At 38.9% G+C, this 16371-nt stretch overlaps 2 protein-coding genes across 3 annotated transcripts in view; one reads left to right on the top strand and one right to left on the bottom strand.

Annotated features, from left to right (window-relative positions):
* unc119b (unc-119 homolog b (C. elegans)) overlaps positions 1–8913 on the bottom strand; it is a 28138-nt gene extending 19225 nt beyond the window's left edge. The window contains exon 1 of the mRNA XM_057360005.1: positions 8472–8913. Within this exon, the coding sequence (XP_057215988.1) occupies positions 8472–8766 (295 nt within the window). The 5' untranslated portion in view covers positions 8767–8913. The remainder of the gene's footprint in view (positions 1–8471) is intronic.
* Positions 8914–9105: 192 nt separating this feature from the next.
* cryba1b (crystallin, beta A1b) lies at positions 9106–15447 on the top strand. Of its 2 annotated transcripts, XM_057360008.1 has the most exons (7): positions 10497–10542; positions 12276–12470; positions 12900–12972; positions 13203–13321; positions 13416–13557; positions 14412–14554; positions 14782–15447. In XM_057360008.1, the coding sequence occupies exons 3-7, from the start codon at positions 12928–12930 to the stop codon at positions 14927–14929; spliced, it is 597 nt and encodes a 198-aa protein (XP_057215991.1). In that variant the 5' UTR covers positions 10497–10542; positions 12276–12470; positions 12900–12927; the 3' UTR covers positions 14930–15447. The 2 variants fall into 2 exon arrangements, with proteins under 2 accessions (XP_057215990.1, XP_057215991.1); XM_057360007.1 differs by having other exon boundaries at positions 9106–12470.
* Positions 15448–16371: the final 924 nt, after the last annotated feature.

Raw genomic sequence — 16371 nt, 5'->3', positions numbered from 1 at the left:
AGTAACAGAGTTGACTTATTTACATTTTGGACCTATTACATGGAAGCCTAGAACTGCTAATCACATGGTATGTTTAGAAAAGCATTTTCATAAGCATAACAAAAGTGTTACTCATTATTTCATGTTAAAATTTTCAGCAAAAATATTTGAGCAAACCAAATGAAACCTGTTGAATGTCAAGCATTTATTTAAATCGAAGCTAAAAAAGGAGAAGCATTCATGTGGCAAATTTGTCTAATGTGAGTGTACATTTTACAAAAGTTTTCTATTGTATTTACCTCTTTAGGTGTAAAACTGCATAATTACTTTCCCTTTCAACTCTCAAACTCAACCCTCGTGCATTTGAAACATTTCATTTTTATCCATAGTCTCGTGGATTTCATTGCATTACTGGGTAACAGAGTGGACAGTAACAGAGTTGACTTTTTTACATTTTGGACCTATTACATGGAAGCCTAGAACTGCTAATCACATGGTATGTTTAGAAAAGCATTTTCATAAGCATAACAAAAGTTTTACTCATTATTTCATGTTAAAATTTTCAGCAAAAATATTTGAGTAACATTGTTGACAGTTCCTTAATCCACTCTCGACACAGGTTTGCTATTTTAGCAAATTGTTTTACTAAGACAATCTCAGGGTTACCTGGTTTGTTTTGTTTATCTTGACCTTTTTACTTTAAAAGGTCAAGATAAGAGGCTGAATTCTATACGTTTATGAAGGCATAACATGGCTTCATTCAGAGCGAGGCTACAGGCCTGTGGAAAGATGATGATCTAATGTTCTATTTTCAAGAATGCTTTTATTTTCTCTGGAGAAGTCGAGGTTACAGAGTGACTTGTTTTTAAATCACTGATCTTATTATATTAACAGTGAAGCTGGGTCGTTTGCTAACTAAGCACAGAACTGCCATCAACCTTCTGCAAAACAACATTGTTAAATTTAAAAGATACTTTCTGGTTTGCCTGCCTGACATGTAAAAATATTATATTTTTTGGACATTATACTAGTAATGTATATTACATAAACAGCAAACCAAACCACTAATATAGTCCACATCATAAACAAATTAATCTTAGGAGCTGGTTCTTTGAAATGGATAGTTCACCAAAAAAATAAATTCTATTTTTATCTACTAACCATCAGATAATTCCAAACCTGTAAAAATGTCTTTGTTCTGCTAAGTACAAAGAAAGATATTTGGTAGAATGTCAGTAACCAAACAGATCTCATGCCCCACTGACTCCCATAGTATTTATTTTCCCTACTATGGCAGTCAATGGGGGATGAGATCTGTTTGGTTAGATCTGTTGACATTCTTCGAAATATCTTCCTTTGTGTTCAGCGGAACAAAGACATTTATACAGTTTTGGAACAATCCGAGGGCGAGCAAATGTCAGAATTTCATTTTTTTGGGTGAACTGTTCCTTTAATAGCTCAAAAATATTGAAATACTCCTGAATTATCTGTATTAATCATTTGAACCACAAATTTACTGAATCTTTCAGAACGGTTTCTGAATTAACATCTGACCATTACAAGTTTTCATAACTTATGAACTCAAACCTAGAACTGTTATGTTTTTTCAGACGATGTACTAATTCATTCCAGTGGCTTAAAATTAAATTCATAATGTGTTTGTATCTTATCAAAATGTCAAATGTAATTTCTTGTCAAGAAGTAACTGCTGTCTCAAATACCTAAATTGTCAAAATATAATTTAAGTTATCCAGATTGCACTTAAGCCTTCAGTCATACATTTCACCTGAACCATTAGATTCATGCAAGAATTATTTCAGCATTAACAGAGCCGCTGAGAGAGAGAGTCGCGTCAACACTGTTGACTCCTACAGAACAGTCTTTTCCACAGCAATGGCGGTTCATGCAGCCTCTCAATAGTTCCCGGAAGCTACTAGTAATGCATGGAGCTGCGGCTAAAGACCAATTGAGGTCAACTTTTAACACATTTAAAAACATGAGTTGTTAAATGAATAAAACATTTAAGCAATAAAGAATTAAAAAAAATCTTCTGGAACTAAAAACTGGAACTATCTGAAGGCTCCATGAATCACGTGACGCTCGAAAAAATCTGAATTTCTGTTGTCGCGGCTCTCTCTCAAAATGAAGTGAAAGTGAAGTGAAAGTGACCTATTAGTCAGATATGGTGACCCATACCCGAAATGTGACCTCTGCTTTAAACCCATCCAGAGAGTAGTGAACACACGCACAGCAAGTGGTGAACACAGGTACACCCGGAGCAGTGGGCAGCTATCACTGCAGCGCCCGGGGAGCAAGTAGGGGTAAGGTGCCTTGCTCAAGGGCACCTCAGTCGTTACCCGCCAGCCCTGGGGATCGAACCGGCAACCTTTTGGTCACAAGTCCGACTAGTCTAGCCATTAGGCCACAATTAGGTTACAATAGGGTTAACTGAAGGTCAGACAGCACAAATACTGGAATCCCCTTTCACTTCAGAACCCATAAATGAGTCGGTTAAATTTGTGACAGTTAAATCTGCCAGTCTTCTGAAGTCCAGACAATAAATCCGAAAGCTTACTTTTTCATTCCTCTGTGGAATACAAAAGAAGTCATTTATAGCAATATATTGAAAAAGCTATTTTCCACACAATGAAAGTGAATGATATGTCTGCCAAGCCAGATTTTCCACAAAACACATTCCAGTTTGTTTCAGTATCATATAGCCTTGGAATATAATGCATTAAATAATTAGATTAATTATATAATGTTTAAGAGAAAAAATTTAGTCTCTGAAATATACTGTATATATATATATTGTCTCTGAAATATTGTCTCTGATATATACTGTATATACACTCACCTAAAGGATTATTAGGAACACCATACTAATACGGTGTTTGACCCCCTTTCGCCTTCAGAACTGCCTTAATTCTACGTGGCATTGATTCAACAAGGTGCTGAAAGCATTCTTTAGAAATGTTGGCCCATATTGATAGGATAGCATCTTGCAGTTGATGGAGATTTGTGGGATGCACATCCAGGGCACGAAGCTCCCGTTCCACCACATCCCAAAGATGTTCTATCGGGTTGAGATCTGGTGACTGTGGGGGCCATTCTAGTACAGTGAACTCATTGTCATGTTCAAGAAACCAATTTGAAATGATTCGAGCTTTGTGACATGGTGCATTATCCTGCTGGAAGTAGCCATTAGAGGATGGGTACATGGTGGTCATAAAGGGATGGACATGGTCAGAAACAATGCTCAGGTAGGCCGTGGCATTTAAACGATGCCCAATTGGCACTAAGGGGCCTAAAGTGTGCCAAGAAAACATCCCCCACACCATTACACCACCACCACCAGCCTGCACAGTGGTAACAAGGCATGATGGATCCATGTTCTCATTCTGTTTACGCCAAATTCTGACTCTACCATTTGAATGTCTCAACAGAAATCGAGACTCATCAGACCAGGCAACATTTTTCCAGTCTTCAACTGTCCAATTTTGGTGAGCTCGTGCAAATTGTAGCCTCTTTTTCCTATTTGTAGTGGAGATGAGTGGTACCCGGTGGGGTCTTCTGCTGTTGTAGCCCATCTGCCTCAAGGTTGTGCGTGTTGTGGCTTCACAAATGCTTTGCTGCATACCTCGGTTGTAACGAGTGGTTATTTCAGTCAAAATTGCTCTTCTATCAGCTTGAATCAGTCGGCCCATTCTCCTCTGACCTCTAGCATCAACAAGGCATTTTCGCCCACAGGACTGCCGCATACTGGATGTTTTTCCCTTTTCACACCATTCTTTGTAAACCCTAGAAATGGTTGTGCGTGAAAATCCCAGTAACTGAGCAGATTGTGAAATACTCAGACCGGCCCGTCTGGCACCAACAACCATGCCACGCTCAAAATTGCTTAAATCACCTTTCTTTCCCATTCTGACATTCAGTTTGGAGTTCAGGAGATTGTCTTGACCAGGACCACACCCCTAAATGCATTGAAGCAACTGCCATGTGATTGGTTGATTAGATAATTGCATTAATGAGAAATTGAACAGGTGTTCCTAATAATCCTTTAGGTGAGTGTATATCCATAAATATTTGGACAGAGGCACATTTTTTGTTATTTTAGCTGTGTATCAATATGTTTTCGAGTTACAGTTTTATAATAGATATTGTCTTAAAGTGCACACACTCAGCTTTATTTACAGTGTATTCACATCCAGATTAGCTGAAGGATTTAGGAATTACAGCTCTTTAATATGAAGCGCCCCCCTTTTTCAAGGGACCAAAAGTAATGGGACAGTTGAATAAAAAGCTGTTTTATTCACATGTATGGGCTTTTCCTTAAATAATTTTGTCATAAATGAAGCATGTTAAAGGTCTGGAGTTGATTCTACATGTGGTGTTTGCATTTGGAAGCTGTTGCTGTGAACCCACATCATGGGGTTCAGGGAGATCTCCATGGAAGTGAAACAGACCATAGTTAGATTTTAAAAACACTACACATCCGTCAGAAAGATGCCAGGAACATTAAGAGCGGCCAAATCAACAATTTGGGACATTCTAAGAAAAAAACAACACACCGCTGAGCTCAGTAACAAAACAATCCTAGGTGTCCATATGAGATAAAAGTGGTGGATGATGACATTATCCTCTCCATGATGAAGAACAAAATCCCTTACGGATTTTGTCGCCTCAGAAAAACCCTCACCTGCAATTTACAGAAACAATCTCCATGGTAAAACCTCAACATATGCCCCAACAATGCATTTTTGGTGTTTACCCTCTCTTATCTGTTCTCGGATCATGATAATAGTCCAATAAGGAAAGCAATCTTTTTAGCTTGTAGAATTTGAAGAGCCGACTGTTCAGTCCTTATAAATACATTACAGAAATAAAAAGAAAACGATCACTTGGTCGCCAAAGTGAGATAAATGACTCTGAGAAAAACAGAGCAGTTAAATGGCTTCAAATGCTGACAGATCAAAACAACTGTCAGGATCTGACAGCACTAACAATACATTCATCACAGCTGAGGTTAGATCTCTGTGATGACACCGACAAACCAACCAAAAGGGAAAATGTCATGAGCAAAGTAAGCGAAGCGGTTTGTTGATTTGTGTGGGCAGCTTTTTTCAGATGTTTACCGAGGCCCAACAGTACAGCGTAAGAAGTCAAATCCTAAAAGCAGGTGAAATTATGTAATGGCTTTGACCAAATGAACATGTTGGTTGAGTGGGTTGGAATCAAGTATAAACCTCACATTATTGTTAGGACACATTAGAAACTGTCAAGCAAGCAAATTCTTCCTCATTTCTTTAAATCAACATTAATAAAGCAGAGTGCCATTGGCATTGACAGGTTTTGTTGCGAGAATAACCTTAATTTATGGATGCTCCAATGCTTTGTAAGAACATTACATTTTTTAATTGTAGAAATGGTCCTATTCATTACAATTTGGCTGGAGGAAGAAATGGTTTCAAATAAGATATACCTTTCTTAAAGCAGAGGTAACATGCTATTTCATGCATTCTGACTTCTTTACACTGTTAAACATGCCGGCTTCTCAAGCTTAGCATGGTCAACTTGTCAAAAAACGAGTTGAACGTAGTATTTCTGTACAGGTTTCGGAAAGTATTTTTCGAACATGGATTCCCTTTTCGTAACAAGGGTTGTAGGACTGAAACGATTCCTCGAGTTACTCGAGTAATTTGAATACAAAAAATCAGAGGCAATTTTTGTTGCCTCGAAGCTAACTACAGTACACACGGAGCACTGCGTTTCCCCACGGACCGTTATTACTGACGCACAGCCCGCTAAACTCTGTTCATGTTACAGGGCTCTCAAGTCTCACGCATTCACCGTGAGACACACGCATTTTAGTCTGTTCACACGCTCACACGTATGTCTCATGCTGATAAATAAGTGATAGCTTATTGAAATGGTGAACTGCTATTTTACTTAGTTTTAGTCTATTTTGCGAGTGAAAATTGTTTTCCGGCTGCATTGAGTCCATAAAACTAGATGCGGACTTGTGGACGCCGAATCCTGTTATTTACACATGTCATCTGTCTGTTCTGCGTGTCTGGGTGAATGAACTGCACAGTTTAACGTGCTACATGCGTGATGTTCATGAAATTGTCTGCGCAAAAAGCTAAAAAGGAAACAAATTAGTTGTTCATTTTAAGAGACCTGTCTTATTTTCTCTTGTATATTTAGTATTGCTCTATAATAAAGTAAAAGTATTTATTATCCGAATACCCGATTAATCGATGGAAAAATCAGTAGAATACTCGATTACTAAAATAATCGATAGCTGCAGCCGTAGTCCTTTGTCCCATATTCGACAATTCTCCCGGAAAAGCACGCCCACGCGTCAACCAGCGAGCAAAAGAGCACGCCCACGCGTCAACCAGCCAGCATGAGAAAGAGCACGCCCATCAATGCCGCTTAACTCGGCTGACGGAAGTTTAGCTGTGTTTGTTTGTTCACTGCATTTGGGTGAGGAATGTTATATAAACAGTGGATATAACGCTGAATTTGGAGATCGTTTGAAACTGATAGATGGCGCGGTCCCAGTGCTAAAAGATCCCGGACATGAACCGCACATGGTGGTAAGTCAAACTCCGTCATATCATGTCTGTGTTTTGTTGGCAATCGGTGTGTACATGCATGTAAACAACACAAACTTATAGTGAATCAATGCGATGGTGTATTGTGTGCTCGTGCTGTAGTTCCGACCCCCCTGCACGCCTCCAGATGCTCATCTTTTTCCGGAGATATCCGTACAGATGTATCTGTGTTTTATAAATCTGATCAAACTTAATACTCTTCGAAGATACGAAGTATGCAGTACTACTGTACAGGTACTCAAGATTTATATGAGATTGGCAGAAACTGCGTGCGTTACCTCATCTTTAAAGCCTACAGGACTTGGAATCATCCAAACCAAGTTGATCTTGCATGTTTGTGCGGACTAACTCAAAGTGAGATGTGCATATGAAACATGTGGATTAGGGCTGTGCAATTAATCGAAAATAATTGTAATAGTCAATTTTGGCCTTCAACAATTACAAAAACAAAATAATCGACGTAAAACGATTATTGTGCCGCATTCCATTTTGCAAGGATCCTCTCTTTTCTTGTGGTATAAATCCACAGCGCACCCCCTTCTTTTACAGATGTTCAGCTGTGCTATTTCGTTACATTTATTTTTCAGTTGAATTCAGTTTAAAAGCCAAGTTTTTTTATTTTTCTATGTTGTTTTAAAACTTAGTGAGTAATCAAGTTAAATAATCGGGATCTCAATATTGGCCAAAATAATCGTGATTATGATTTTTGTCATAATCGAGCAGCCCTAATGTGGATGATGCACTTTCATCCGAAACATAAACCGATCAAGATGGCTGACAAGCGAAGGGTACATTCCTAGCAAGAGTAAATGTATGAGTGAGAGTGAGTGGGTGAGAAGTGCAAGTAAAACTTATTTGTTCAACAATGTATGCATGAGTAACAGAGAGAGAGATAAAGGAGATGAAGATGACTAGGCACAACACACATCATGAACAACAAGCAGCGGCTGCAGGCGAAGAGCAACCAATTTCATGTCACCCATATGAAGAAGTAACGGTGAAAGAGCCCGTATTTAATACAAGTCTCAAATGGACTCAGACTTTAGAGTTTTAGGAAGCATTTTTAGAAGTCTCTTTTAGATTCAATGGACATGGCTTTACAAAGAGCTTAAAGTGAAAGTTCGCCCAAAAACAACATTCTGTTATCATTTATTCACTCTCATGTTGTCCAAAACCTGTGAAAGACAAAAGAAGATATTTTGAGAAATATCCCAGTGGTTTTGTGTCCGTACCATGGAAGTCAATGGGGACCAGTGTTGTTTGGTTACTAACATTCTTCAAAATATCTTCTTTGGTGTTTCAAAGAAGAGACAAAGTCATACAGGTTTGGAAAGACATAACTCTGTAAAAATGTTGGAAGAATTTTCATTTTTGGGTGAACTGTCCCTTCAAAACCATGGATAGAGAGCTTACTTGCCACCTGTTACCTAACCATGCTTGGTACTGAAAAGAACAGATCTGAAGAGGTTACTTGTAGTTGATTCCTGCGATCTTTTTTATAATAAAATGTAAGCAGTGTGGAAGACATAACTGTATAATGTTTGCGATATATGAATGCACTGTAATGTTTAGACGCCAGTGGGTTGAGATGTTGATGGCTGTAATAAACACTGATGCTTGATAAACACACTGTCTCTACCATCTGTTCTCTTAAATGTAACTGTTTTAATGACGGATATTTGTTTGGTGAACTATAATATTTACAATATGGCCAAGGATAGTCAACCGCTGATAAACATGATGATCTGTGTGATTACTCATAATGCTAAATCCTGAACCAGCCTCCTACGTCGCAGCCTATACGACAGCTTTGTATGTTACCCGATGTAATGCGAAACATCCCGAACGCGATCCGAACCCTCGAGCACTTACTTTCAGTGATCTTCTGCAATCCCAGCACATCCTCGGGGGTGACGGTTTTGTTCACGAGCAGCTCTTCCTCTGTGGTTACGGGGACCCCGACATCTGTCGTGTTGCATCCCTTCTTGACTTTCATGGCCTCGGTTGAATCGGGGTTCGAGTTCGCTCTGCCGCCGCGGATGCTGTGGCTGTTGTTGCCGTTATCGGTGTCTCCGTCGCCGCTGCAACTACCGGGATTAACGACGCCGGACTTCTTAGAGCTCGATGGGTCCTGGCTGTTGCCTGTGCTGGTACAAGAATAGCTCATTATCCGTTCCTCTTCCTCCTCCTCCTCCTCCCCCTGCTCCCCCGGTCTAGCAAAGACACAAAACAGTCACCCTCCCACACCCGAAGGGCTGAGCAGGTCGCCCGCTTAGAGGTATTTAAATCCTCCTGTTCTCCGCTCAACGTCTGTGTCTGCGTTCTATCTGAATCACTGTGGCGCTTCGGTCGAGGACTGTACCACTGTAGGACAGAGGGGGCGGGGTCGCTTGACGCTCACTAGTGCGTGGCGATAACCGACACTACCACTTGATTATTATCTTTTGACTTAGGTACAGTCAAATGTGTTATTCTGGAAATCATTTGGTATAAAGTCAGTCAGTGACTTTTGAGCATTCTAGTATAAAGTGTGTTCCAGAGATATCTGGAAAAGATGCTTAGCATTCTCACCTATTTGTCGTGTGGTACAGTCCAAATTGATTCGTGGATTGTTCAAACGCGTATTAGTGCAACAAACAAACACTTAACATCAGATATATAAAACACAAATTCTGAATCGTTCTTCCTTATCCAAGCGTGGGAGTGGTTTATTGGCACTATTAAATTTTATCATATTTATAGACCACTTAAAGAGTACATTCCTCGAGATCATAAAAAATACATTTCATGAAGTGTTTAATTTTGCCGTGTTTGAATGTAAGCAATCTGCCAAATTGTAAATCCGAAGGTGAACGAATAACAAAGTTATTAGCTTATAAAAAAGGTAATCGACTCTGAATCACGCGAACAAGCCATGACCTGTCCGAATCTTTAACCACAATGTACCTACGTCACTAGAAATAATCCCCGCCTACTGACTGCGAAAACTTAACTCTCTCCTCCCCAAACACTGTACTAGCTCGTTCGTGACGTGTGCATCATGTCTAAGAGAAGCTGTCTTCTATGTAGTGAAACTAAGTCAGTCTTATTTTCACTTCTGAGGAAAAAATGGTTACTATTTATTTTTCAAACGACACCAAAGGAGTATAAACCGAACGTTTTACTTTGCGCGCGTCATTTTACCGAAGATTGCTTCATCAATCTTGGCGCCTTTACTGCAGCATACATTAAACGTCTTTCCTTAAAAGATGTTGCAATACCAACTTTATTTGGACCTGTAAGCTCCACCGAATCACAACCTGTAAGTGTGACTCTTTATTTTTGTCTTTACTTAAAATTAAATTTGTGTGACGTTATCTCATGTCTGTGTTTAGCTAACGTTACCGTTATTTTTGGGGTTGTTACTGTTTGTTTACCTAACGTTAGCTATAAACTCGTTGCGCTAATGTAAGTGTTCAACCATATTAACTCGCAAAATCTTTATTTCAAGAACTGCGTGGTGTACTATAGTTATAATAACATCTGAAGATACGAACACCGTACACTGTATGCCGTGATAACTAACTGTTACAAGAGAAGTGTCTAAAACAGTCCTTTTTCTTACTGGCATCTGTATAAGGATTAAAGAATGATTCGTCAGACTCGGGCTCGAACTGGTAAGGTAAAATCGACGCCATCTCTCTCTATACACTGTTAATATCCAACCACCTGCAAACCGTAATACAGCAGTAATGACAGGCGGTCCATTTGCGACACATGCTGAACGCGTTTGACCAATCACAGCAGACTAGACCATTTGACCAATCACAGCAGACTAGACCATCTGACCAATCACAGCAGACTACACTATCTGACCAATCAGATCAGACTACGCTGGAGGAAAGGCGGAGATTACACAGATGAATCGCGGAACGAATCATTTGAGAGTCAGTCAAGAAGTAAGGTAATAAAAACTGCTTATTATTACGAAATAATAGTATTTTTACATCATGTATGTACATAAACTTGTTGTCGGACACTCCATAAACCAAACTAAGCCCTTAAAAATATTGAGGAATGTACTCTTTAAGAAAACGTAAGCAATGCTGCTGGTCCAGAAGAACTTCCTGTTTCCGTTTTTTTAACTACACAAACGTTTGAACAAAATACAACCAACAAAACATTTATAATCAATCAAAATGTTAAATGACTATCTTTAAGATTTATTTATATATGTAAGATTTTAAAATAAAATCAATAAAGATGAACCAGAAGTTCTTCTGGACCAGTGTTTATGTTGTGAAGTGGTCTGTTGTATATTTAAAAAATATGTCTGTTTAATAAATATACAATTAAATGATTTTTCCATTTTGTAAGATCAAATCATTCATTTCAGTACACTGCTGTAATAACAGACTTGCAGTTATTCAGAGTTACTAAAAAGAGTTTCAGCTGTGAACTGTTAGAAGAGTCCACTAGAGGACGCCACAAGACAGGTTGAGCTAAAACCTCTTGTAATATTAATCCGAATTGTGTCCCTTATAAATGTGCACAGTCCCAAAAAGAAAGTACAATGGAGACAAAAAGAAAGAATCTGGCCATTCACTAGAGTCATTTATTTAATTATTTTTTCTGGAATGAAAAGCATCTGTGACCACCTGGGATCAAATACACTGGAAAATTTGTAGAATAAGTGCAAATAAATACCCTACTTTCTATATAGTTAAAAAACTCCCTTTGACCTGTATTGCTTTGATGAGTGTTAAAATACTTTAATAAAAAAACCAAGGAAAGATTTTAATCCATGCCAATGGATTAAGTGTCCCGAGCCCCTTACTGCTACTTAGACTCAGCAAACAAGCCATTGCAGATATTATAATGATGCACACAGATGACTAGCACTTGAATGTGTGCGTACTGCCATAACATGAGTTAAGGTACTAAATGTGGCTTCCAAACAGTTTATTGCAGCTTTGATTTTCTCTATAAGTCTATTATCTATTACTTCAGCCAATATATTACGCCAATAGTAAGTTCAGTATCATAATTGCCACTTGGTGACTTCATGTCTCACATTTATGCAATATCTCATAAGATCTCAGACACAGGAAGCATATGTGTGTAGAATAGTGTTTCATCTGGGCCTGCTGAGCTGGCTCGTCTCTTTGTCATCACAGTGTGAATGCTCTCATCAGCAGAAACCCCGTCACACACATGCACATGCACAGACATACAACTACATTTAAACTACACACACACAAAGCCCAACACATAAACACAGTGCACACATTTGGACATTCTGTTGGCCAAACAATGTGCTGACTGTCATGTGTACGGCTATTGTTTTGAGGGAAAAATGACGGATGTTGAGGTTTTGTGTCAAGTTGAAGTCATTTTACGAACTGTCAAATGTACTCTGTGTTGAATATTTTTTTATTTTTGATTACTGAAGCTATTCGTATCAATTTCCAATGACACACAGTACCGCCTCCAATGTAAATGCATTCTTTATCAACTGCTGTATTTCTATATTCGTCTGAAGATTAAATTTGAAGTAGTATCAGCTTCATCGCTTTAGAAAAGGCACTGAAATTCATGCCTCACTAAAATAAGACCTAAAAATAAAATGTTTAGATTGCCTCTATAGTGCAAAGTGGACTGCTCGTCATGTAGTGTATATGTGAGATTGCTCCACAGATTGCAGGTCGGCTCGTTGTGAAGAGCGTGAGGAGGAAAGAAACAAAAGGCATCCAAAGCAAAGTGCTGACAGCAGCCTGGGTCTGTGAGTCAGGGAGCCCCATTGAAGCGCAGTCCGTATAAATACCCCCACAAATGCTTGAACAGTCGACCGCGTGGTGGATTCCCTTCAACGCACACAGCACGTTCTGTTGGGTAAGTCTGGTGATGCCTTTCCTGATAGTGATTAAACAAACTAGAATACAATTAACTGCACAGAATGACATATCAAACAAAGATCCACGGATACAACCAGACATGCTGATTATAACGATGATGAGGCTCATTAATGGCAGATATTTATGAGATTCAACAAGGGGATTTGAAGAAGACGGCTTTCATTAGGAGAACTGACATGCGTTAGATAGGATTCTGTGACAAATGTAAGCCCGTCACTTCAGTAGCGTTCTTGCTTGTCAGACAGCAATAATGTCTCACGTGTCATTACATTTGACAAGCAGGCTCTCATGTTTAGCACTATTGTGATTATTCAGGATGGTTATTTGTCTGTGGACAGGGAAGCATTTGACAGGTTGAATGTACATATGTGAATTTATTTAATCTGATGACCTTCCTTGCATCCAGGTCAGTCAGTGCTGAGATACCTGAAACAATGGCTCTGACAAACCCTATGTCCATGCCCATGGGACCATGGAAGGTACAGCTTGCAACTCTATTCAATGACTTCAGATGATCTCAACTGGCTACCTGTCAAACACCAAAATGCATCATGAATTATTATCTATATATCTAAAAATCTTTGCGTCTTGAAATGCTGTGTATTGAATCAATGTTGTTTTAAATCATACAGACATATGTTGCATTTTTCCAGTTCGCTGTGATTCTCAAGCAACAATATCTACTTGATTTTGCATGTTTGTTCTCCAGATCACCATTTATGACCAGGAGCATTTCCAGGGCAGGCGTTGCGAATTCACCGCTTGCTGCCAGAACATCATGGAGTTCGGTATGGAGACCGTCCGCTCCCTGAAGGTGGAGTGTGGCGCGTGAGTAAAACCCAACATCTTTAATTGCCAGAGTAAATCTCTTTTCTTCTCCTCGCGTCGCTTAATGTCTATAAATCACTTCTTCTAACTCTAGCTGGGTTGGTTTTGAGCACACTTCCTTCAATGGCCAGCAGTTCATCCTGGAAAAGGGAGATTATCCTTGCTGGGAGGGATGGAGTGGCAACAATGCCTATCGCATCGAGAGGATGATGTCCTTCCGCCCTGTCTATTCTGCTGTAAAACATATGGAAACATAAAACACACTTATCAATATATACGTGACCCTGGACCACGGTATCAAGGGGGCAATTTTTTGAAATAGAGATTTATACATCATCTGAAAGCTGAATAAATAAGCTTTCCATTAATGGTTTGTTAGGATAGGACAGTATTTGACCGAGATACAACTATTTGAAAATCTGGTATCTCAGGGTGCAAAAAAAAACAAAATATGGAGAAAATCACCTTTAAAGTAGTCCATCAGAGGCGCTGTAGCAGGCCGTTGCTGAGAAGAAACAGTGTTGTTTTAACGCTGTCTATTGGCTTACTGCTGTAATGATGTTGTGGATAGCAGATGAATCCGAAAGCAGAAATTCTGAGCTTTACATAGAGTGGGTACTAATATCCTAATGATTTTTGGCATAAAAGAAAAATGTATCATTTTGACCAATACACTGAATTGTTGGCTATTGCTATACCTGTGCTATGCCGGGTTTTGTGGTCCAGGGTCACATATGTAATTTAATAATATATAATATACACTTAAAGCAGTTAGCCGTACTAATATCACTTCAATGGAAAGACTAGCTTATTGATTTTTTGAAACAGGGGTAACTTAAATATGACAAAAAGACACAAAGTTCAGTAAAAAATATATTTATTATTATATATTTAGTTAAAAAAAATATATTTGATCATATTTAATATACATATATATCAACCTAATATAAAATGAATATGGAATGTCACAGGTGTGTGTTCAAAGTCATTTTACACCAGTACTATTTACACCAGCGTGGATCAACCAATCAGAATTTAGAATGGGAACCTTCCATTTTTAATTCAATTTATGCATTTTTTTCTGAAACAGATGCACAAAGATTCCCGTATGACTCTTTTCGATTGTGAGAACATGACTGGAAAGCAGTGGGAGGTGTGCAATGACTACCCCTCCCTGCAGGGTATGGGATGGTGCAACAATGAGGTCGGCTCCATCAAGGTCATGAGTGGCGCGTAAGTATCTCCGAGGCCTCACTTTTGTTCTTTTAGTTAGAATCATAACACTGTTATCCAAAAATGTGGTTGTAGGTTATGTTGGCTTTTTATCTTTTTGGTCAACTTTTATCTGGGTATGAAAAAAGAGTGAGCATGCTTTAGATCTGGAAAGACGAAGAGGTTAATGCTCCAGTAGGCATCCATGCTTACACACATGCCTCTGTGTTCTTTTCTCATTTCACTAGCTTTGTATGCTATCAGTATCCCGGTTACCGTGGTTACCAGTACATAATGGAGTGTGACTGCCATGGAGGCGAGTACAGGCACTACAGGGAGTACGGATGCCATGCTCAGACCCCCCAGATCCAGTCGATCCGTAGGATCCAGCACTGAGGGGAACCGTCTGTGTCCTCCCTACTTCACCTCTCCGCTTCTTCCTTCTGATCCCCTTTCCTCCATTCCCTCTGTCCTCCGTTTCCGGCCATGCAGGATGGTTTGTTGACCAGGCTGGCTGGTAAACTGGTGCTGAACCAATGTAACAAGCCCACAGCACTTTTTTGCCCACGACGTGAAGAAAGACTATTCACAGCAGGAACGATAAGAAAAAGAAGAGAAAGTCTGTGTGATTACAGGCGACTGGAAACGGTGCGGTGAGAAACCGGGAACGTTGCTCTGCTTTCGTCATGACTATGATCATGATTGTAGTCATTGCAGTTTTCATGGTCAACTTCTGTATGATGTATGATGAATAAAAAAGAGCATAAAAGCCAGAATCAGTGACTTCAATGGATTGAGGTGTTATGATCTTTCTGACATCAGGCTCCAACAGAGAACATATGACAAACCCAAAGACAAATAAAAACAAGTTTGCATGAGTCATTGTCAAAAAACAATAATGTAGTGTGTAATGTTTAAAAACTAAATATGAGTCATTTGTGTCAAAATATTTATGAAATGTGAAAAACACGGAATACAGCCTGAAATACAAAATAGCATTTTGTCACGTGTCAGCACATAGATAGGCCTTTTTTTGCATACATTTTAAAATTATACTTTTAAAGTATAAATAACAAACAAAACATACAAAAATCTTATAAACATTATGATGTTTGAACCCATTGAGAAATGTGTAAAAGGTGTAAAAAATAATAACGCTGCTTTAGCAGCAACAACGTTAACGTTATGTGGTAGACTTGCACAAAGAAGCAATAACTTGAGTAGTTTTAATTTAATTTTAATACAACTAATATACAATAAAATATTAATATAAATTATTATGAATTAAATATAAAATAAATTGTTAAACACAGACCGGAAGTTAACTTCGGATCATGCGCGTGTATCCGAAAAACCATTAACGCTGATCCAGACGAACTTCCTGTTTCACTACACTAATGTTTGAACAAAATACAACCAACAGAATATTTACAACCAATTTTAAATGTTAAACACATATCTTTAATATTTAATTATATACAGTATGTAAGATAAAAATAATACAGTAAATTAAAACTGAAACCGGAAGTGCTTCTGGACCAGCCCCGACAAAAGGTTGCAAAACGTTTTTTAAACAGAAACAGTGGTGCAATTGAACACCCTGTTCTGATGATGGAAGAGTTGCAACTATGGTAACTGTTTCTTGAAGTGCCCTTCTGCATCGGGCCAGTTATGAGCACTTCGGTTTGGAACGACCCTTCACAGAATGGCGGCCATGATTGTTGTCACTCCGAAGGGCCCTACGGAGTGCGATATATCCCAGTTGGAAGGCAGGGTACTTCATTGGAGGGGCTGGACTGTGTAAAAAATGAGGAGCTGATTTTAATATAGAAAACGCC

This window comes from Triplophysa rosa, linkage group LG19 (assembly GCF_024868665.1).
Source record: "Triplophysa rosa linkage group LG19, Trosa_1v2, whole genome shotgun sequence".
In the NCBI taxonomy this organism is placed as follows: Eukaryota; Metazoa; Chordata; class Actinopteri; order Cypriniformes; family Nemacheilidae; genus Triplophysa; species Triplophysa rosa.
This window is presented reverse-complemented; position numbering and strand designations above follow the sequence as displayed.

What these genes read in the sequence shown, in the direction of transcription:
- cryba1b (XM_057360007.1), top strand. Translation starts at nt 12,928, where the DNA reads ATGGCTCTGACAAACCCTATGTCCATGCCCATGGGACCATGGAAG. An exon ending in CTGAAGGTGGAGTGTGGCGC is followed by an intron (nt 13,322 to 13,415) that starts GTGAGTAAAACC and finishes TTCTAACTCTAG; the next exon opens with CTGGGTTGGTTTTGAGCACA. An exon ending in ATCAAGGTCATGAGTGGCGC is followed by an intron (nt 14,555 to 14,781) that starts GTAAGTATCTCC and finishes TCATTTCACTAG; the next exon opens with CTTTGTATGCTATCAGTATC.